The 23,907-nt window shown below is 39.9% G+C and overlaps 1 protein-coding gene across 18 annotated transcripts in view; it reads right to left on the bottom strand.

Annotated features, from left to right (window-relative positions):
* The window catches only part of FMN1 (formin 1), a 497,917-nt gene that overhangs the window by 219,016 nt on the left and 254,994 nt on the right, over positions 1-23,907 (bottom strand). For 17 of the 18 annotated variants that reach the window (XM_055537259.1, XM_055537263.1, XM_055537262.1 and 14 more), the window contains 2 exons: positions 21,041-21,804; positions 13,601-13,751 (listed from right to left, as the gene is read on the bottom strand). In XM_055537259.1, the coding sequence (XP_055393234.1) occupies positions 13,601-13,751; positions 21,041-21,804 (915 nt within the window). Of the gene's footprint in view, positions 1-13,600; positions 13,752-21,040; positions 21,805-22,607; positions 23,046-23,907 lie in introns of those variants that run through there. The other variant, XM_055537277.1, reaches the window with a different exon arrangement.

Here is a 23,907-nt window from a genome sequence, read left to right as displayed (position 1 = left end):
TTTGATGAGCGGATTCATTTTGATATTTGGCAAAACTAATACAGTTATGTAAAGTTTAAAAATAAAATAAAATTTAAAAAAAAATTTTTAATGTAATTTTACTTAATGTACTTATTTCTTATTTGACTTATGCTTTTTGTGTCTTTTCCATGTGAGGTTCAAGGATATGCTCCTATATGCTTTTTTAAAAAACTATTAACTTTTTCCTTTCTCATTTAGGAGTCTGATACATCTGGAATTGATCTTTATTCATAATGTGAGGGAGGGGTCTATTTTCTTTTGGAGATATATACATATAAATATTTTCCAATTTTTAAAGTACTTTTTCAATAGTCATTTTTGCCCATTGATCTGAGAGACCACATTTGTTATATGTTAGTGTCCATTATATGCATGGATCTGCCTCTGAACCCTCAACTCTTTCCACTGATCTTTGTTTTTTCTGTGCAAATTACTATTGCACTATGGCTATTATACTGCCTCCTGCTTTATTTTTCTTGCTATGAGGGACAGTAAGTATCCTACCTGGCTTTTCTTTGTCAGAATTTTTGTTTGAATTTTATGTCTATCACTCCCTTGCTTTTTAAAAAATAGTTTGCTGCAAATGTATGATTCCATAACATTCTTTGGCTTTTATGTTTTTTTTTTAACTTCAGATCAATGGAATAATTTTTTTTGTGTGTGACTTGCTTTTTTCACTAAATATGATGTTTAAGATAGATTCTGTAAGGTTATTTTTGAAAATTTGCTCTTCTATACAAATTTTTAGAATAAGTTTACCAAATTTCAAATAATCCTATTTAGATTTTGATTGGAATTATTTTGAAACTAGAAATCAATTTGGGGTTAACTGACATCTGTTATCTAGGTCTACCTCAATGCTTGCAATGTAATAATCTTTTATTCATTGCTGGATTCCATTTACCAACACTCTGTTTAGGGCCTCCACAGGTAAGAGGACCTCCTTCTGTGTGACAGAAACTGACCTGTAACTTTTGTTTTACTTCCTGCCCTTGTCTGGTAGTGCTATCAAGAGTATATGATGATTTTCAGTGTATTTTCTATTCTTTCAAGTATTTTGTGTAAGAAGGAAAATGCTTGGGGTAATAAAACCAACTGGGTCTGGAACTTTCTTAGTAAGACGACTTTATGGGTCCAATTTCCTTAATATTTATAAGACATTCCATTGTTCTATTTCTTACTGACTCTGTTTTGGTAATTTATATTTTTCAAGAAAGTTTAAAATTTCATGTTATTTTCATTTATTGCCCAAAATTTGGTTATGGAATTATCTTATACATTTCTAATGCATCTATAGTTACATTCACTTTTACTTTCCTATTATTTTTATTTATGTTTGCTTGTTTTGCTTAACCTTGCCTGAAGTTCTGAATTTCAATTTAAAAAACAGACTTTTGACTTTATCAATCTTCTATATTGCATTAAAATGTTTACAAAAATTTCCTTCTTATCTTAAAATGCATTTAGGGTGAACCATATGAAATTTTAAATCTTTGATCACATTTGATCTGCAAAAATGGCTTTTCTTGTTGTTCAATCTAATTTTTCCTACTAATTTCCTTGGTTTGTTTTTCTTTTTCTAGCTATTTATTTTGAATGCTTTATTTCTGACCTATCTTTTTTCTAATATAAACACTCAGGACCATGCATTTTAGCTATATCTCTGAATCTTAATAACCAGTATTGTTTGAATTGTTTCTCAATCCCATTATAATTTCATTCTTGATCCATGAGTTATCTTCAGGGGTGAATATAAATTTTAAAAAGCAAAGGAGATTTTTGTTATTGATAAATTACCTCTAACTTAATTTCACTCTAACCAGAGGATGTGGTCTGTACAAAAAATGGCTTGAAGTTTGTTGAGACTTTCAGGACCTTTGCTTTTCTTACATCTTTTAATATTGCTTGACTCTTAAAATTATATCCATGCATGATGTTGATAAAAATAAAAGTCAGTTAAATTTTATTATTAACATAGAAACCAACCTAAACTAGCACACTTTAAAGGGTGTCATCATCACCTGTATCAGTGATCCTAGACATGATTATATTATTTATTTATAGCCTATCATATTCTAAAAGGATTTAAGGAAGCACCCTTATGTTGCCTCCCTAGAGCCCACAAACTTAAAACCTGTACTGCTGCCTCTGCTGCTGCTGCTAAGTTGCTTCAGTCATGTCCGACTCTGCGCGACCCCATAGATGGCAGCCCACCAGGCTCCCCCGTCCCTGAGATTCTCCAGGCAAGAACACCGGCGTGGGTTGCCATTTCCTTCTCCAATGCATGAAAGTGAAAAGTGAAAGTGAAGTCACTCAGTTGTGTCCGACTCCTCGCGATCCCATGGACTGTAGCCTACCAGGCTCCTCCATCCATTGGATTTTCCAGGCAAAAGTACTGGAGTGGGTTGCCATTGCCTTCTCTGAAAACCTGTACTACCAACATAGAATACTTATGAAAGCCAAATAAAAACAGTACTAGAAAATGCAGGCAAATGTATCATCTTTTTGTTCTAATGCACAGTTTTCTCTTGGCACATCTTGAGGACCTGCATCTCTGAGCATCTAGCTTAAGCTCATTTACTTTAATTACACAGTTGTGTCCCAACAGGACACAGACACACGGACGGACACACACACACACACACACACATGAGAGGATGAGATGGATCTCTCCTAGCCCTCTGGGGGTTCAGGAGTCACCCCTGCAGGAGAGATGAGGCTTCTGGTTGGAATCCAACCTCCCCTTCTCTTTTAGGGGTCACACTAGTGGAGTTTTCATTGTTCTTATTGCTACCCCTGATGGTCATGATGATGGTGGTAATAGTACGGTGGCAGCAGCAGATATGTATGCATCAGACGTGCAGCTAAACACGTCACAGATTATTTGAATTCTCACAGTCACCTTTTGAAATAGGTACTATTTGTTATTGTTATTCTCACCTTACAGATGAGGGAGCTGAAAAGAGGAAGCTTAGCAAGATGAAGGGACTTGCCCTGTGGATGAAGTGATGACTCAAAGAAAAAGAAAAAGTGGAGCCTGTGTGGTTTCCAGAAACCCCTGCCGAACCATGACACGACCACCTTCCATACTTAGATGAGTTGTGACTCTTGGTGCCCTGGGTTTGCTGGAGGAAGCGACTGATTGGAAGCCTTGAAACTGGCTTCTTGGTGGGTCTGAGACAAACACACACCAAGATCTCAGCCAACTGGTGTGACCTACTATGCTGGCCTGTGAGTCTAACTTTCTTTTCTGCATACCTTCAGCCTCTGAGGCTCAACCCTTCCACTGGTGGTAAATGAACGGCTGTGTCCTACACAGCTGAACTTGACAGACCTCCACAGCCCAACAGCGTAAGGAACACAACAAAAACATCGCATGGCCCGGTTTCTCCAATGCCTTCCTAAATCATTCTAAACATCGCATGCTTTCGGCATCTTGCTGCTATTCTGAATTACATTCTCTAAGCAACCATCTCAGTGTCTCATTTTTTCCATTAGTAAGATGAGTATAGTACAGAGTGAACTATTTATGATGAGGCCCAGCTCAAGCACTGTGGCTTTTGGTTGGCTTCATTTTAAATACATCTTTCTTTGTTAATTAATGTACCTTAGCCTAGGGTTGTAAGTAACACTCATTTATGTTTCTGAATTGAGCAGGGAGGAAGAGAACCACACCCAGAGTGAAAGATCCAAGATCTTCAGAACCAATACGCACGCCATAACCATTTGAAAGTGAAGTTTAAAAGTTAGTATTTGTGTTTGCTGTAAACTAAGGAAGCTGTACAAGATGGTCTACAAGAGAGTCAAAAGTGATGTGATAATTAGGTCATGAATTAACCCCCTGGTCCTTGCAGCTCTATACCATTTTTAAAGAGCCCTCCCACCTTCTCACCTCCTAGGATATTTAACACATGCAAAATGTCTAATGTGACTAATACGGTACCTAGCATAAAAGTTAATGAATGAAAATGAAAACACTAAGACTCAGGTTATTTAGTAACCAGGGCCTGGAGCAAGACCCCAATTAAACCACTCTTGTGGTGAAGGAAGGGATCAAAATGCCCAATAGGTTCCATCTGGCTGCTCCTGTGGGTCAATCTAGAGCCCCACAGCCTCCCCACCTTCTCTCCCCAGCGACGAGGGGCTGGGTCAGTCCTCTTCATGGGGTATAGGGAACTTCATGTAAGGGGCTTGGCAGTGAAGGAAATCAGCTACAAGCAAGCACCACTCCCCAGCCCTTCCCAACCCAACCCCTTTTGCCATCCATTGTGCTGGAGGGGCCATAGCCTTCCAATCCCATTTGTACCCCACTGAGGAGATGTGATAATGGTCCTGGCAGAGCCATGGTTTTTCAAAACTTCTGGCAGGGGCCTCGCTGACCCATAACTTGCCTACACACATGATTTCTTCTCAAACTGTCTTTGTAAATTGACCATGGCTAACCTTGTTGCCCTAATCAGATCAATCAGAATAACATTTCTTTAGCTGCTGCACGCTGGCAGTCTCCTGGGCTGAGGCGTGACTGTGAGTCAGGCTCAGATACTGAAGGCAGATTTTGGAATTTCCAATGGTCTCGGGTTTCCTTTGCTTTTATCACAGTTGGTGAGCTTTGTCGGGTTGTGTTTACAGCCATGCAAATAAGCCTCAGCTGGAGACAAATCTGGTCAGGCTAAAGGAAATCAAGCTCTGGGACAAAGGGTATTTTATAAAAAATTATAAGTGTAGCCACAGTCCTGGGGTCAAGCCAGACTGTCCTAGGAAACACGTGGATGGCTTTGTCTGGTGTAACCTGAACTCTGGGCTTGGCCTCTGTACCCTAGAAACTCTATCAGAAGATGGAGGGGAGGCTGGAGGGCCACACCAGCTGAAAGGAGCTGGTCAGCTCAGCCATTGGGCTGCCATCACCAAAGATTTTTTTATTAAGTGGAGACAAGTGTGAGAAGGGAAATATTTCATCTTTGGGGGAAGAAACAGGTCCAAATCCATGGTTTCATTCTACTCACACACTTGTACAAACTCAGCTTTAAAATGTATGTGTGAAGGTGTCCACATACAGGTATGATCTGATACTTTGCATCTGGAAAGCATCTTTAGAAATATCTGCTCCAGAGGCCATGACAGTTACCAAAACCAAGGCCAGAGAGGTTACATGATTGGACACAGTGGCTAACCAGTTACCTTCAAGACCAGACCACTGGAGCACTTCCACTGTAGTTTTCCCCTATCAGACTTCCAGTCCTTCAAAACCCCAGTACACAGAGAAACTTTATTTTAAAGTAACTCTCCAATACATTTCTGTCTCTTAAGACCATTGTTGTTTAGTCGCTTAGTCATGCCGGATTCTTTGTGAACCCATGGACTCTAGCTTGCCGGGCTCCTCTGTCCATGTGATTTTCCAGGCAAGAACACTGGAGCAGATTTTCCATTTCCTTCTCCAGGGGATCTTCCCAACCCAGGGATCGAACCATGTCTCCTGCATTGGCAAGCTGATTCTTTACCACTGAACCACCCGGAAAGGCCCCTTTTAAAATTAGGGGATTATTAAAACCCTAACAATTATTCCCTGAGCTCCCATATACCTGTGGCTCATACAACATGGTACTTATGGTGTCAGGCAGTTTGATCTATGGGTCTGAGCACAAACATGTTGAATCACATGCCTTTGTCTTGTTCAGTCACTCAGTCATGTGTCACTTGAAGGTCACCCTTTGCGACCCCATGGACTGCAGCATGCCAGGCTTCCCTGTCTTTCACCATCTCCCCAAGTTTGCTCAGATTCATGTCCATTGAGTCAGTGATGCCATCCAACCATCTCATCCTCTGTCACCCCCTTCTCCTCCTGCCTTCAATCTTTCCCAGCATCAGGGTCTTTTCCATCTGTCCATTTGCCCTCTAATAAATAAGACAAAAGTTGGTGACTCTTGAGTGTACCCATCTGCAAAGGAAAAGTAATGACCATATCTTTGGAATTTATCTAATCAAAGTTTATCTTTTGACAGATGAAAGACCTAAGACCCAGAGAAGTTAAAGAATTTGCCTGAGATTCCATAGTTGGCTAAGTTCAGAGCCATAAGTAGAAACCAGGTCTATGGACAACAAAGCCAGCACTCTTTTCACAAAACAAGGACCAGAAAATACAATTCAGGCTTCTACAAGCGAATATAAAGTCAGCACTTGTAGTTAAATTCAGACCAACAGACCTTTTGTCAAGTAATTAAGAGCACAGGTTGTGGGATGGTTGGTGGACTCATTTCCTTGCCACTTAAGAGCTGTGTGATGATGGGCAAGTTACATAAACCTCTAAGCTCCAGCTTCCTCACCTACAAAATGGGAATAATCATAGAACGATCTCACTGGGTTCTTAGGACAACTGGATAAGTTAAAAAATGCTAGGAGCATTAACCATTATTATTGCTATTGAAATCTTGTCACCTTCGCTTGAAAGATTCTACATAAATACAAGATTATTAAGGCTTCTGTCCATGTTAAGCACATATTTATGAATGTGCACACGTGTGTGCATGTGGCATGGGGGCTGTTTTGACCTTTGACTATATCAGAGATATGTATACTTTGCAAAGCATTTATGTGTTCAGTTTTGCAAGCATCCATGTGACTTGGGTTTGTGACTTAAACACACATGTAAGATCTTTGCTCATTCTTGTTATTTCCTCACATACTTCTAGCTTAGCACTGGAGGCCAGAGAAGTCACTGACACCATCAAAGTCCCTTCACTAATACTCATTCTCAAACCACTGTCTAGCTCCAGCCAGTCACAATCTTAGGAAAGGTCTAAGTATACATATAAATGTGTTAAGTATAAATGAATGAGGTCCAGAAAAATACAGGTGAGATTTCAAAAATTTTACTCTACTAGGAATAAAGGATAGCATACTTTAAAAAAAAACACCACAGATATTTAGAAGTGTTCTCTCATAGTACATCTTGTAACATCTAATCAATTTCTTTATTTTCCAATCAGAGAACCCTGAGTCCATATTCAAATACATCTTCACTCCCTTTAGATATGGACAATGTAAAGAACTCTGTGTGTGTGGCGGGGGGGAGAAGGAAGGTGATCCCAGGATCAGTCTCAAAGGGGCTAAGTCTAATACTTCATAAAGTTTTATACTGCTGTCATTCACTCTAAGTACTGGAACTGTGCCTACTAATGATTTCTATTCTACTAACACCTATAAGTCTTTCTAGTATGCATTTGGCTCCCAATACTTTGAGTGGATAATTTGCTGTGAAATCTGGCCTCATGGTCCAAAATAAAGAAATTTAACAAGAAGAAAGGTAGTGCTGAGGGGCAGTTAACTTTCCTATAGGTTCTACTGCCCCGGCTCTAGGACAGAAGCCACTTGAGCTCTGGAGCTCAGCATTCGAAGGTGCCCTCTTGTGGTATGGGTAGGAACTGAACACCCTACAATCCTCGAGCTGGCTTGAGGTATAAGTCCAGATTAAGTTACTGTTTAACAGCCAACAAGAGAAACATAGCTGAACTCCAAGAATAATACTCAAATTCAACATTCTGAAAGAATCATTGATATCCATACTTGACAAGTTCTAACAACCATTTAAAAAAAATAAAATAAAATAAATTAAAAAGTAAGTAAATAAAGTAAAAGTACAACTTAACTTTCTGGGCTGTCTTATTTCCAAATAAAATTTACAAGACAGAATTTTTGTAAGCTGTGCTTGCCACGGAATAGAAGCTCCAGTTTGCTTTCAGTACATTTGGCCAGTCAGGGATCTTCAAACCGAAGAACAGGAAAGCCCAGATCATTCCAGGTATCACTCAAAGAATCTGGACATAGCACTAATGACCTCAAGGTCATATATTGGTGTAATCGACACACGGGGCAAGTGATTTCACTCACTGCTATAGATGATAACCCCTAACCTCACTGCTCATTTTTCAAACACATGAGAAATAGAAAGGGCTGGGCAAACGCATTCCCATTCCTGGACGGAGGGGGACGGGGAGGGGAATAATGCACATATCTTACCAAGGCGGTCCAGAGAAATTATCTTTGTACACAAAAGCTGAAATTATATAAACTTGGAAGGCAACAGGTTATGAAAACCCTATAAATTTACGTTCAGAATTCCAAATGATGTTCTCCTTCCACTCTTCTCCCCTCCCTACTAAACTGAGACACCAAGTCTGGGATTTGAGAGTTACAGCTACAATCCTGGCCAAAGTGACCCAATTACAACTGAAAGCTTTTGGCTCCAGGAAGTTTCAACAGACAAGCATCTGAGGGACCATCGCCACCCCTCCCTACACCATCATCCCCACCAATGATCAGGGAATAGCCACTATCTCATTAATTCTTAAGAAATCGCTATTAAAATGGCCAAGGGAGAGGAATGATTTTTATGTATCTTACAGAGGAGGGAACAGGCACGGACATTATTCCTAATTCAAAGTAAGATCGTGCCATTTCGACAGAGGAAGAACACTGGCAGGTCACGCTAATTTTCTGAATGCTGCTGGGCAAGTTTAGAGAGCAATTGGAAAGTTTATCGGAGTAGCTACTTCTCTGACAGGCACCAGGACAAAGAATCTCAGACGATGAAAGCAGGTTTCTGGCTCCTTGTCAAGACGCTGACCTGCCTTTTCCCAGAATACATGTAACTTAGAGATAGTATAAATATAGGTGTATTGACGGTGAAAACTCTTACTTCACAGTGCAAAAAGACATATCAACCACTGTAAGATGAACTACTAGATGTCTGTAGTATGAGCCATTAAAGGAAGCTGTGGAATTCTTCCACAAATACCGAAGAACAGGAATGATCTAGAGACGACCATTTGCAAAGTTTCAGGACTGGACACACTTATATTTGAAGGCCCTCTAACAGTGCTTCCCAACCTTTTTGGCACGAGGGACCTGGTTTCGTGGAAGACAATTTTTCCATGGACTGGGGAGGGGTGGGGCTTGGAATAATTCAAGCACATCACATTTATTGCACACTCTATTTCTATTATTATTACATTAGTTCCACCTCAGATCATCAGGCATTAGATCCCAGAGGATGGGGACCCCTGCTCTACAAGGTTGCGGGAATCAGTGATGTTCAAGAATTTCTTTGCAAAGTTTTCATATTTGTTCATAAACTAAGAGATTATTACATTTCTAGAGAATACTTAAAAGTACTTTCACAATCATGATTTCATTTTATCCTTAGAACAACCCTGAAGGGTTGTTATTCCCTATTTTGTAGAGAAAGAATTAGTGTGTACAAGTTATACAACTTGCCCTGAAAGCTATCCAAGAGCAAAAAAATAGGAGGTGGTATTAAGCATTAGTGGTACAGACAAGAGAGGATGTTTTGAGCTCTGGTTCTCAATTTGGTAAATGTTACGTTTGTTGCGGCACAATGGTCTCCAGTCACAAATGAGGAAGGCTCATGTCTGAGTATGCAATTAAGAATTTGTCATAGTTAGGGTCAAAGGAAAACAGTTCCAATTCTCCATATTCTTTTATAGTTGGACTTATACCTAAAGTCTCTTTTTATTCAAAGATTTGGATTCCTATTGAAAGACCCTGAAGAAAACTCTGGATAATTTTACCATGTAGGACACATTTTAGATTTGCACAACTGTAGCTGTATCCTGTTGATGATTCTAACAATGGTTATTCTCATTTATAAATGTCAAAATCAATTACCCTAGTAAAATCTATCATCTTTAAGTATGGCAAATTACTGTTTAAATTAAGGAAAAGTGGAGGCACATACTGAGGCTCTTCTACATCCTCTCAAGGTTCTGTCATTATCGATGACTTCCTGTGAAAAGCGTACAAAGCCTAGAAGTCATCTTTATCTTTCTAGATCTCGTTTCTTATGGGCCAAAATGAAGGTACCGAATTAGTTGATCAGGAAGGCTCCTTCTAATTCTTAGACTGTGTCTAACTAGAAAACAGGATCCTGGCCCAGTTTAAGAAGATATGTATCAAAAAGAAAAGAAAAGAAGCTATATATCTATTTACTTAAAACTAGTGCCAGTGGTGGGAACTGTTATAAAAGATGGAAGTAGAAACTCATATCTGAGTTTACCAGAACCATGACAATTTGAACAGTTCTCAACTAAAAATGTGGGATACATAGATGGATGCAAACCAGCTCTACTTAAGAGATGCTCACGTATATGTCTCGGTTCTAGCACAGTCCCAGAAGCCGAGGTTCAGAATGCTGAATTCTTAAAACTCCAACATATACTCCACTTTTGGTCACCATAAAAAGATGTATTTGGCAAGTGTTTCCTGGTCATATTGTACGGGAACCATTCTGTGGTTAGGCTAACAAAGCTGGCCTCCAGTACTCAAAGTCCCAGTTCCTCACAATTGCTAAAATTCACTTCCATCTTCATTCTCAGAGAAAAGAAAAAAAAACATCTGACTTTCAGAAGAGACTGAGGGATCCATCTTGATGTTGGAAATCTGGTCATGGGCACAGAGGGAAGGCGTATAGGAGGCAGGTTCAGAGTTTTCTGGTATTGACTCATTATTTTCTTTAAAACTGAGAATATCTCAGCTCTAAGGTGGGACACAAGTTCGCTGCAGACTTCAGGCAGCCTCAAGACCATCGAAACCCTGTAGTCATTTTACTGTTTAGTCACCAAGTTGTATGCAACTCTGTAACCTCATGGACTGCAGCCCGCCAGGCTCTTCTGTCCATGGGACTTCCCAGGCAGAAATACTGGAGTGGGTTGCCATTTCCTTCTCCAGGAGCTCTTCCCAACCTAGTGATCAACCATGTCTCCTACTTGGCAAGTGGATTCTTTGCAACTAAGCCACCCAGAAAGCCCAGTAGACCTACCTTTAAAGAAAAAATAGTGACTTCACATGTGCACAGATTCTTTGGGGGTAACAGCAACCTCACTGTTCAGAAAGATTAAAGAGCTTGAATGAAGGATATTTTACCCCTCAGAAAAACAAACACATCAAGTATTAACTGCCTTAGTGAAAATCCTTTGTTGACAAGGCAACCAATTATAAGAAATAAGAATAAACTAATAAACTAGCATTAATAAACTAATAAACTAGCATTAATAAAAAATAATGCTTTCATGTTTCAAAAACAAATGCTTCAATGTTTTAAAAATTCTCATTCACCAAAATAGAAAGAATTAGCTTTATGAATAAATAACATGTAATCAAGCATCCAGAGAGAGGAAAACACAATGAGTAATAGCAACCTTAAAAGAAGAAGAGAACAAAAGTAAATTTTATATGATATTGGGTAAGAAAACATTCAATGGATTTCGTGGATGGTCAGAGAAAACTTCCTGGAAGAGGCAATAAGATGCCACCTTTGGAATACAGAGATTCTGGTTCTGCCTTTTGTATAGAAACAAGTAGTCTTCTGTTCCTATAGATGGCACTTAAAAAGCAAGCTGACCTGCAAAGCACATTATTTCCATGTCATAGGATTCTAACCACACATGTATACATTTCATAGTCTATCATTTGACTTCTTGCATATAACTAAGTTGTTTCATGCAATGTGTCCTCTTAAAAGATTTGTTCTGATATTTAATTATAATTGGGATCACATTTTTTGTCAGGAAAACTGATAAATTCCATCAAACAAAACAAAAAATCCCATCAAACTTAAGAGGTAAAAAACTTTGATCATGATTTTCACATATAATTCAAGTCAGTGGTCCAATTTGACTTGATTAAACAGAAAATTGCATTCAGACTTTTGCCATTTCCCCCATTATGAGGCATAGCAGATTTCTCAATCATAATGGTATCTGAGATACCAACCAATGCATGCACCTCAGTGTATAATTTAAGAATGAAGAGTTGATGAAACGCTCATTCGATATTACACACTTTCAAAACACTTCTGCCAATCCTCTTAGATTTGAATTTCACAACAACCTGATCGCTCAGATAGACTCAGATATTGTTAACCCTGTCTTAAAGAGAAGGGAAAATACAGCCTGAAGAAGTGAGACAAGCTGCCCAAATCACATCGTAAATTAACAGCAGAACCAAGGACTGTAAAGCTGACCCTTGAACAACTAAGGAGTTAATTTGCATATAGCTTAGAGTCGGCCAACCATGGACTGTTTAGGACTATATTATTTACTATTGAAAAATATCCACACCCAAGTGGACCCGTGCAGCTCAAACACACACTGCTCATGGGCCAACTGATTCTCCTCAACACCACCTATGTTGTCATCACAACACAAAGGCAGACAGAGAGCAGCAGTGGCAGCAACAGTGGCAAAACGAGGGCAGCAATCACTCGCTGGGGGCTGACTGGGTGCCAGGCATCGTGGCGGCATGCTGTGTAGGCGACCTCACTTGATTCTTTCTTAGAACAATATGGATAGCGGGGCGAGGCCGGTGAAAGGACTTTGACTTGGGGGTCACACAGTCGGTGCAAGGCACACTGGTCACTCAGCTCCACACCTGTCTGCCTGCTTGGTCTGGTTCTCTGATGGGTGGCTCATGGCCTCAGATTTTTAGCCCTCAAGCCTGCTCAGAGGTCACCTTCTCCATGAGGACTACTCTGAATACGCTGTATTCAAACCTGTAACCCATCCTCCCCCTCCTCCCAAAGATGATCCTCCTTATGCTGCTCTTATCACATGACTTGACTTTTTGCTTTTGATGTTGATTGTTAATATAAAGTTTTGTTTTTGATGTTGATTGTTAATATAAAGTTTTGTTTTTGATGTTGATTGTTAATATAAAGTTTTGTTTTTGATGTTGATTGTTAATATAATGTTTTGTTTTTGATGTTGATTGTTAATATAATGTTTTGTTTTTGATGTTGATTGTTAATATAAAGTTTTGTTTTTGATGTTGATTGTTAATATAATGTTTTGTTTTTGATGTTGATTGTTAATATAATGTTTTGTTTTTGATGTTGATTGATAATATAATCTGCACAGGGCAAGGCAATATAATCTGTTTTGTTTTTTATGTTGACTGTTAATATAATCTGTTTTGTTTTTTTCACCAACATACCCAGGTGCTCAGACAGTGCTATCTAATAGAACTTTCTATAAAAACAAAAATGCTCTTTAATCTGCTGTATGGTAACAACTAGCCAGAAGAATAAAACTGAAAAGTGGCAAATGCCACTTGAAGAACCAAATATTTAAATTTATCTAATGTTATGACTTAACCTTGTCACATGTGGCTAAGGAATACCCTACTGGATAGCATGGGCCTAAAACAAAATCTAGCACAAATACACTCTCGATAAATAGTTGTTCAATGAATGAATTTATAAACAAGTAAGGCATATTTTCCACATAGCCTACAGACCACTTTTCACTAAATTAGTGTTTGTTTTTTTTTTAATAGAATTAATGGCTGGAAAAAAGTTCAGATTAAGAAAATAGTTTGAAAATTCAGACAATATGACCAAAATAGTAAGTACAGATTTCTCAAAATATAGGCTCCTTGATGTCATCTGTGACTCAAAACCTTCTAAAACATTTTTTTGAAAACAGAGGGAAAGCAAACCAGCAGCACATAATGAAACCCCATTAGGACAAAAAACAGTGATATAGTTATGATTACTATAGCCAGGCAATACCTTTTTGACCTTGTTTTTTTTCTCATAGGTCTCTGAGAGAGGTTTTTTCTTCTGCTGAGGTGTGTCTTTGGAGAATAAATACTCAAATTCGCTAGTATCCCGAATATCAGGTTCTTCTAAGGAATCCCATAAAGTTGGTGTAGAATTTTGGCTTAAAAGAGAAAATGGCAAGTTAAATGTAAGAACCAAACAAAAGAGAACAGAATACAGCGACATCCTTAATTCATTTTTTAACTCCTTTAAAAACTCTAATAAAGCTTGAAGAAAAGCTTTTTATGATTATACGTTTTTAAATCAAAATATACTACAAAGCATTAAAGCAAACAGAGGTTTCCAAAACAGAATGGTCCTTGTGCGAGTACATGTTGTTGCGAGAAAGAACCAGAGAAACCCCGTGGGGCCAGAGCTCCTGGGGTGTGTAAGCTGCCCCTCCCTCAGTCTGTGGCATTTTCATGATGGGTAAAAATGGGCATTGTATAAAGGCTGAAAGTGAAGTGAAAGTGAAAGTGTTAGTCGCTCAGTCTTTTGCCACTCTTTGTGACCCCACAGACCGTAGCCCGCCAGGCTCCTGTGTCCATGGGATTTTCCAAGCAAGAATACTGGAATGGGTGGCCATTTCCTTCTCTAGGGGATCTTCCTGTTCCCTGGGACTGAACCATGGTCTCCTGCATTGCAGGCAGATTCTTTACCATCTGAGCCACCATTCTGAAACATTCCATGGGATAATTCCCAAATATAATGAAAATCGAGTGATAAAGTGAGGATTTATCCTCTTGTAGATTTTTTTCTATTTATTTCAAATATGGTTTTCGGGTTTAGCTCACATCAACCAAGTACAGGACCCAAATACGTATATAAATTCATATATATATATATGAATAGGCTGTGTTCATTTAGAATATTTGATTTAAAATACACTATCTCAACAATAGTATTAATAAAAACAAACAATGCCATTGCACCAGCCCCTACGGAGATCAGCTAAAGCACCCATGCGGAGACTGTTTTGTTTGTTTGCTTTTTTCTCTAAAAACAGATACAGCCTAGTTTTGAAACAAAGGAAGGAAAGAAGATATGGGAAATCAAGTTCAAAAGAACTGCCTCTGAGAATGGCCTTAGATGGATTACTATTCAGGCTTCTTTTAGTCAGAACATATTTTCTAAATATCTACTTCCTTAACTTACTTTCTCAACTTACTTTCTCACCTTATTTTTAAACACTTTTAATGCCCAAAGACAGTTTAAAAAAAAAGTCTTATCTACACATCAAATAGACACATCAAATGTGTATGTTTGTTATGATCCATAATATCTACAAATACTTATTTTTGTTTCAATATATATTTTCCCAGTGAATGATCCATAATATCTACAAATACTTATTTTTGTTTCCATATATATTTTCCCAGTGAATGAAAAGGAAAGAAACTACTACATAGTGTGGTCCCTACAGATTTTTGATACTAAATGACATTTTTTTTTGTATTTGAAACTGTTGGCAACACTGTCTTTTCAGGCCTGAGTGTTCACATTTTGCTGTGTGTCTGCCTTTCCTGTGAAATATGACATTTGGCTTATTGCCTATAACAAAACTGAACATTTGCTTTTCTTCACTTTTTGTGTTTTCCTATTACAAATAGCTGTGAAAAGAAGAGAAGCGAAAAGCAAAGGAGAAAAGGAAAGATATAAACATCTGAATGCAGAGTTCCAAAGAATAGCAAGAAGAGATAAGAATGCCTTCTTCAGCGATCAATGCAAAGAAATAGAGGAAAACAACAGAATGGGAAAGACTACAGATCTCAAGAAAATCAGAGATACCAAAGGAACATTTCATGCAAAGATGGGCTCAATAAAGGACAGAAATGGTATGGACCTAACAGAAGCAGAAGATATTAAGAAGAGATGGCAAGAATACACAGAAGAACTGTACAAAAAAGAGCTTCAGGACCAAGATAATCACGATGGTGTGATCACTGACCTAGAGCCAGACATCCTGGAATGTGAAGTCAAGTGGGCCTTAGAAAGCATCACTATGAACAAAGCTAGTGGAGGTGATGGAATTCCAATTGAGCTATTCCAAATCCTGAAAGATGATGCTGTGAAAGTACTACACTCTATATGCCAGCAAATTTGGAAAACTCAGCAGTGGCCACAGGATTGGAAAAGGTCAGTTTTCATTCCAATCCCAAAGAAAGGTAATGCCAAAGAATGCTCAAACTACCGCACAATTGCACTCATCTCACACGCTAGTAAAGTAATGCTCACAATTCTCCAAGCCAGGCTTCAGCAATATGTGAACCATGAACTTCCTGATGTTCAAGCTGGTTTTAGAAAAGGCAGAGGAACCAGAGATCAAATTGCCAACATCCGCTGGATCATGGAAAAAGCAAGAGAGTTCCAGAAAAACATCTATTTCTGCTTTCTTGACTATGCCAAAGCCTTTGACTGTGTGGATCACAATAAACTGTGGAAAATTCTGAAAGAGATGGGAATACCAGATCACCTGACCTGCCTCTTGAGAAATTTGTATGCAGGTCAGGAAGCAACAGTTAGAACTGGACATGGAACAACAGACTGGTTCCAAATAGGAAAAGGAGTACGTCAAGGCTGTATATTGTCACCCTGCTTATTTAACTTCTATGCAGAGTACATCATGAGAAACGCTGGACTGGAAGAAACACAAGCTGGAATCAATATTGCCGGGAGAAATATCAATAACCTCAGATATGCAGATGACACCACCCTTATGGCAGAAAGTGAAGAGGAACTCAAAAGCCTCTTGATGAAAGTGAAAGAGGAGAGTGAAAAAGTTGGCTTAAAGCTCAACATTCAGAAAACGAAGATCATGGCATCTGGTCCCACCACTTCATGGGAAATAGATGGGGAAACAGTGGCAACAGTGTCAGACTTTTTCTGGGCTCCAAAATCACTGCAGATGGTGATTGCAGCCATGAAATTAGAAGACGCTTACTCCTTGGAAGGAAAGTTATGACCAACCTAGATAGCATATTGAAAAGCAGAGACATTACTTTGCCAACAAAGGTTCGTCTAGTCAAGGCTATGGTTTTTCCTGTGGTCATGTATGGATGTGAGAGTTGGACTGTGAAGAAGGCTGAGCGCCGAAGAATTGATGCTTTTGAACTGTGGTGTTGGAGAAGACTCTTGAGAGTCCCTTGGACTGCAAGGAGATCCAACCAGTCCATTCTGAAGGAGATCAGCCCTGGGATTTCTTTGGAAGGAATGATGCTAAAGCTGAAACTCCAGTACTTTGGCCACCTCATGCGAAGAGTTGACTCATTGGAAAAGACTCTGATGCTGGGAGGGATTGGAGGCAAGAGGAGAAGGGGACGACAGAGGATGAGATGGCTGGATGGCATCACTGACTCGATGGACGTGAGTCTGAGTGAAGTCCGGGAGTTGGTGATGGACAGGGAGGCCTGGCGTGCTGCGATTCATGGGGTCGCAAAGAGTCGGACACAACCGAGCGACTGATTTGATCTTATTACCATTTCTCTAACGTAATATTTGAGGCATTTAAGAATATATATGTGACATATGTAAGTTGTATGACAGATAGTGAGTACCTGTGAAATCGTCACCCAAGGGCTAGCATATTCCCAGTGAGGTACATGCATGTGTGAGTGCTCCTTCCTCAGCACCACTCCTGCCCACACTCACTCAACTTCAGTTCAAAACATGAACATCTTTAATGTTAAATGCTTTTCTCAGCTGCTCTTGGCAAAGGGGTTCTTGGTGGGAGAAGACAACCAGGAAATTTTGGAGCATGCTGCCTCAGAGCTGCTGGACAGGGCCTCAGCAAGGTCTGGGAAGCTAAGGAGAGGGTGCCAAGAGGGAGGTAACGTCATGCACAAGGAAGATTATTCAGACCCATCCCCCCATCTCCTGCACCTGTACCACCTTGCCCCAGCTCCAAGGACTGAGCTCAGGTCAGCATGATGAGGGCGGTACCTCACTCATATACTGAAGTAAATTGGCTTTGGCAGTCATGCTGAGCACCTCATGACCATTTCCAACATTATTTCCATGGGAAAAGGCATTTCCAAAAATGAATCACAGCATTTTGGAATACCACTTCTCAGCAGGTTGCAGGCAACTGGGTTGGTGGGACAGTAACAAGGAGCTGCTCACAATGGACCATCCGCCATCATGGTCAACTTTTTCCTGACCACTGAATCAATTTTAACTCAAAAGAAAAGGAAGGCAGAAGGAGGAGGAGGTGAGGGGAGAAACAATGGAGCGGGAATGCATGCAGGCATACGCAGGAAGGAGGGTAGAGCAGGAAGAGGGCAGAGGGAGAGGAAAGATGCTTTCTCCTTAGGAAGGCACTTATGAGGAAGCCCAACAAGGTGGTTGGATGAGTATTTCTCTTTAAAAAAAATAAAATAAATGGCTTTTCCCTACTGGAGAAACAGAAAACAGACATCAAAGAAAGCAAAACAGTGAAAGTTTAAAATCCCATTAGCTGGAGGAGAGGCAGTGTGTATATAATAGAGAAAATTCATTTTTTATTCCTAATTCCTCAGAAGACCAAGATCAAAATTTATCATGTATATTATGAAGTACTTACTCCTCTGGTGATACAAAATAGCACCTCTTTCCAAAGAACAATCCCCAATAATTTTACTTCTGTCCATAATGAGTAGTGCACAGCATCTTCAGACCATTTTAACTTAAAAGATGTAGTCATGCTCTGAGGTACAAAGATATTTTGAGGGACCCATAATAAGAGACTAAACCCCTGTGCCTAGAACTCAGGCTCAAAGCTGACATGTTCCCCAAGCAGGGATTTCCTGAAGTCCCAGGTCAGGAAAGTGGGTACATCCATCTAACTTTTCATTTAGCTCAAAATGGACTTGCTGGTGGCAGCATGACTTGAAACTCCATACGCCAATCCTTCCTCTGCAGCCGGCAGTGTCTGCATTTCCCTGTTTTATAAGAAAGTCAGTCGTTTTGGATTCGAGGTCGGTCCTACTCCAGTCTGAGCTCATCTTAACCTACCTAATCACAACTGCAACACGCCTATTTACAAGTAAGGTCACAGTCTGAGGGAAGGGGGAGGGGTCAAGGCCATTAGTAAATCAATTTGGGGGGAAGCAATTCAACTCATAACAAAACTGAAGCCCTAGATTTATGGTGAAGCTGGTAAGAACTTGAGCATTCAATTGTTTTCTCTCTCAAAATGTCCAACTACATAAGGACAGAAGAAATGCAATGATTACCTCCAGCTTGTCTTTGTTGCTTTAAACAGTGAAGGACTCACATCTCCTAGCTGTTACTATTACGCCACTGATATGGTCCAGGCTATTATTTGCTCATGAAGTCTTATGGGAATGAAGCTGAGGCAGGTTAGAGAGACCCAAGTGTGGAACAGCTCTGTGTGCCCCCAGAACACACAATGCCAGGGCTGATGGGTGAGCTTCATCACCCTGGAATGACTGCACATTAGTTTGAGAACACTAATAAGGGAACATGGCTCCAAATATTCTGAGAAATAGTTTCTTAGGAAATGTCATCTGAGCCTTGAGTGGGAAAAGAGGAATGCTAGCTAGTACACTGGTTAATGGTAGGAGCTATTTCAGGACTATTTCACGGTTTTTTAATCATTCATTTGGGAAGTTTAAATATAGAGTATTAACATTAAAAAAAAAATACATGTGTGGCTCTTATTTTTTGATGAGAGGAAAGGGGCCAAATACAAAGTATACAGTCAACCTGGTTCACCATATGCTAGTGTCAATACGGTGACACTATCCCATCCTAGAGTGCCCCATCCCGCCTAGAGCGGTTCCCATCTCCTTGCTCACCGAATTGCATGCTATTTGGTTCACTATCCTGCCGTTTCTAAGCAGAATGTTACAGAAATAGAAACATTTTATAATTTGGGGAATAAGTTCAAAAATTTAAGTGTGAAAATCTATTCTATATTTGCTGTTCTTTGCCAACAAATGAACTTCACGCCTAGAGAATAGTCAAGAAACCACTCAGTATCTTTCTTATTGTCCTTCTGATGGGCTCCAAAATGAGGCCGGAGAAATCCAATCAGATCTGTCTGAGTGGGAATTTTCAAGCAAGCATCTCTTGCTGCCTTACAGACCCACCATAACAACCTATACAAATGGAAGATGCTTTTTAGCTACCTACCCATTGGCACTTTCTCTAAAGGGCAACAAAGTATAAAAATGTGAGGGCGCTCAGTGGTGAAGGGTATCAGAGTTCAAGCAGAGAGAATTGATATTTTAATACTACTCTCTAAACTCAACATTCAGAAAACTAAGGTCATGGCATCTGGTCCCATCACTTCATGGCAAATAGATGGGGAAACAGTGGAAACAGTGACAGACTTTATTTTTTGGGGCTCCAAAATCACTGCAGATGGTGACTGCAGCCATGAAATTAAAAGACACTTGCTCTTTGGAAGAAAGGTTATGACCAACCTAGACAGCATATTAAAAAGCAGAGACATTACTTTGCCAACAAAAGTCCATATAGTCAAAGCTATTCATGGTTTTTCCAGTAGTCATGTATGGATGTGAGAGTTGGACTATAAAGAAAGCTGAGCACCGAAGAATTGATGCTTTTGAAGTGTGGTGTTGGAGAGTCCCTTGGACTGCAAGGAGATCCAACCAGTCCATCCTAAAGGAGATCAGTCCTCAATATTCATTGGAAGGACTGATGCTGAAGCTGAAACTTCACCTGATATGAAGAACTGACTCATTTGAAAAGACTGTGATGCTGGGAAAGATTAAAGGTGGGAGGAGAAGGGGACGACAGAGGATGAGATGGTTGCATGGCATCACTGACTCAATGGACATGAGTCTGAGTAAACTCCAGGAGTTGGTGATGGACAGGGAGGCCTGGCATGCTGCAGTTCATGTGGTCGCAAAGAGTATGACACAACTGAGCAACTGAACTGAACTGATTTGAAGAGTTAATGACTCAGCTATGTCTGGTTCTTGGAATACAAAATGAAAAATTACACCTACTTGTTGAATATACACATCATAGGGCTGATGATACTATCCTAAAACAAGACAGGTATTCTAAAAATCTTCAGTGAAGCTGAAGTATAGACTCAGGCTCGGTGTCTTTATGATTTTTCACTAATTTCAGGGATACAGGAGGAAACCCTAACATAGCTCTGGGCTCTTCTCTAATCTAGCAAATGAATATATGCCTTTAAAAAGGGTCTGACATAGAACATGTCATTTCTCCCAGTTATCAGTCCATAGAGAAAACAGAGAAGACCTGGTGGGGACATTCTTCCCAAAACATTCTAGTCTCATTTATCCAAGGCATTCGCTACCATGTTTGAGAATGAGTGCCACACTGCAAAGACACTGAACTCATAAGAATACAACATCACCTGTGCAAAATCCTGCAAACTCACAAGCTGAGAATGGACCAGGGAGTTGAATTTACCTCTTATCACTTATTTGTATCCTAGTCCAGTACAGAGGCTTCATTGGACAACTGGGTTCAATGGCTGGTTTCCGAGGACACTGGCTAGAAGGGCCAACTCCGAAGAAGAGTCCAGGAGGAGGTGGGGGTGCGAGTCCTGGGGGTGCTGGAGCAGGAGGAGGACCCCCGTTGTTGGGCAGAGAGATAGAAGGAGGGGGAGGCGGGGGAGGAGGAGGAGGGGGAGGTCCAGCACTTGGAGGCAGAGGAGGTGGGGGAGGTGGTGGAGGTCCAGTATTCACAGGTGGCGGCGGAGGTGCTGGTGGCAAAGGTCCAAGTCCAGGTTGCAGGGGAGGCGGGGCAGGGATGGCTGCTGGTAGTGGTGGGGCAGGAGGAGGGGGGGGAGGGGAAGGAGTTGCTTTCTGCTGATTCAGTGAGCTGCCTTCCGCAGGTGGTACACAGGTGTCTTTGTTGTCATTTGGGGGAGAGAGTTGGCTTAAAGAGGAGATGTTCAGCTTTTTAGGTATTATTTGGTTACTTCTGGTTGTCTTGCCTTCACCTTCGCAGGGTTTGAGGAAAGTCTCTCTGTCTGTCTGGATGCACACATTTCTGAAAGTCTTTGGAGGGCAGTCATCATCCGTGGAGACACATACATCTCTCATCTCTTCGCATCCTCCTTGCCATCGGTGTTCTATCTCATGTTTGAGATTCTCAATGGTTTCTTCTAGTCTTGCTGTTATCGCTGCATGCTCACCCCGCATGTGAAAGGCTTGAAGTTCAAACTGAGCCTGTAGAGATATCAATGGGAAAGGAAGCAAAAAATTTATAAAAGATCAATGATCAGAAATAAAATATTGAATAGCATCCCCATACCACCAAAGCAGAAGGCCGCACAGATATGGAAAGACAAGACTCATTCTTCTGAGAATGAGCGTAAATTTCACCTTATGAATTTTCCCAGGATTTAAATAGCTGGAATAAAAACATAATTTCATCCAATCTGAGCTCACAGGCAACAATAACCATGGATTAAGGATAAAAGTAAAACAGTTATCTAAGAACGTCTACTGGTTTTAATATCAAATGCAAAAGAAAACTTTTAATAAAGATTTGAACATGATTGAATATACCTTTCATTACTTTTGGTTTGAGAAAAAGAACAAAAAAAGGTCTGGAGATCCTTTTGGCTAGGAGCTGATACTCTCACAGTCATCCATAGAATGTCTCCCCTCTGGAGTTTCCAAAACAACACAGCAGAAAGAAAAAACTCAGGAGGAAGTTATGATACATGTGCTCTTTTTTTTTTTTTAAAGTTTCCATATCAAAGCTGCCCATGATCAGTATTTGTGTCTGTTTATAATCATTCATAATATAGTAATTAAAAAAAAAACAATTTAAGTGCAAAGAAAATGAACCTATTAAGATACTCTATATTTTAAAGTATTTTATAGGATACCTGTCTTTTTAATGCTTATCTTTTCAGTTGTGTCAATGCCTTGAATCCATTACTCTTCACTTACCAGCACAAACTAGCATATCCTTGGTTCTTAACTAGTCCATTTCCCAGCATTCGCCTTTACAGTTAACTGGGAGGCAATCATTTACAAGTTTATTAGTTTTTCTAAAATTCAATTTAATAGTAATTAAATATTTCTGGTGAACCTATTTAACTTCTTTCTTCCCTATCAGACTGCAAACTCCACAAGAAGAAATCAGGGGCAGTATCTGTGCCTTTATTTCCATACCCCAGCAGCTAGAGAAGGAAATGGCAACCCACTCCAGTGTTCTTGCCTGGAGAATCCCAGGGACAGGGGAGCCTGGAGGGCTACTGTCTATGGGGTCGCACAGAGTCCGACACGACTGAAGTGACTTAGCAGCAGCAGCAGCAGCAGCAGCTAGAACAGCAAATACACGGTACTGATGAGATGGATGGATAAAAACCACTGTAATATTGCTTTCAGTCACTGTCCCAAGAGCCTTCGTTATGGCTTATAAGACGTTCTTCACTGTTATTTCAGTCCACAAATATCTAGAACACCAAAGGATATAAAAGTACAGTTATATCTTACATTAAAAAGGTGAAGAAATATTTTCAATGGCCTAGTCTGTCAAGGTCATGACACAGGAAAAGGTGGCATTGTTTGGAACATTAGTTCTGAGTAAGTGTTACTGTTGCTAAGGATAATATTAGAGGAAGAGATGAATAGATTTCTAATCATTCTTAAAAATTTCCAAACAATGCCATCTTTGTGGAGTCACAGGCATGAAACGAGGAAAGCTTCAGCAGTCAGGAGGAACGATGTACTACAAACACAAAAACAAAAATACAAATACAAAAGTCCATCCTATCTTTCATGAGTTCGATTATCTGAAAGGAACTTCACGCTTCATTCAACTATGTGATCAAGATCATCTTTGTTTGGACATCCTACCCATCTCCATCTCCCTCTCCCGCCTACCTCCACCCATATTTCAGCCCTGATTACCATCCTAAATTATCACCAATATTTAAATTTCATTTTAGTGCCTACTTTAGTTCTGCCATAGCAAACTAAATGTTGAATGTTGTTCCTAACTTGTTCACCTAAGAAGGTGAACCGTCAGATAATATTCATTTATTATTTATTTGGCTGCACTGGGTCTTAGTTGTAGCATGTAGGATCTTTAGTTGTAGCACATGAACTCCTAGCTGTGGTATGTGGGATCTAGTTTCCTGACCAGGGATTGAACCCAGGCCCCCTTTATTGGGAGAGCAGAGTCTTAGCCACTAGACCACCAAGGAAGTCCCAACAGTCAGATAATGTTGATGAGCCAATAATTTTACACAATCTTCACCTTCTTAGTAATATGAAAGAGTTACAAAGACATGCTCCAAAAGGAAACTTTCTTCT

This window comes from Bubalus kerabau, chromosome 10 (genome assembly GCF_029407905.1).
Source record: "Bubalus kerabau isolate K-KA32 ecotype Philippines breed swamp buffalo chromosome 10, PCC_UOA_SB_1v2, whole genome shotgun sequence".
NCBI lineage: Eukaryota > Metazoa > Chordata > Mammalia > Artiodactyla > Bovidae > Bubalus > Bubalus kerabau.
Note: the sequence above shows the minus strand (reverse complement) of the source record. Positions and strands in the feature narration are given on the sequence as shown.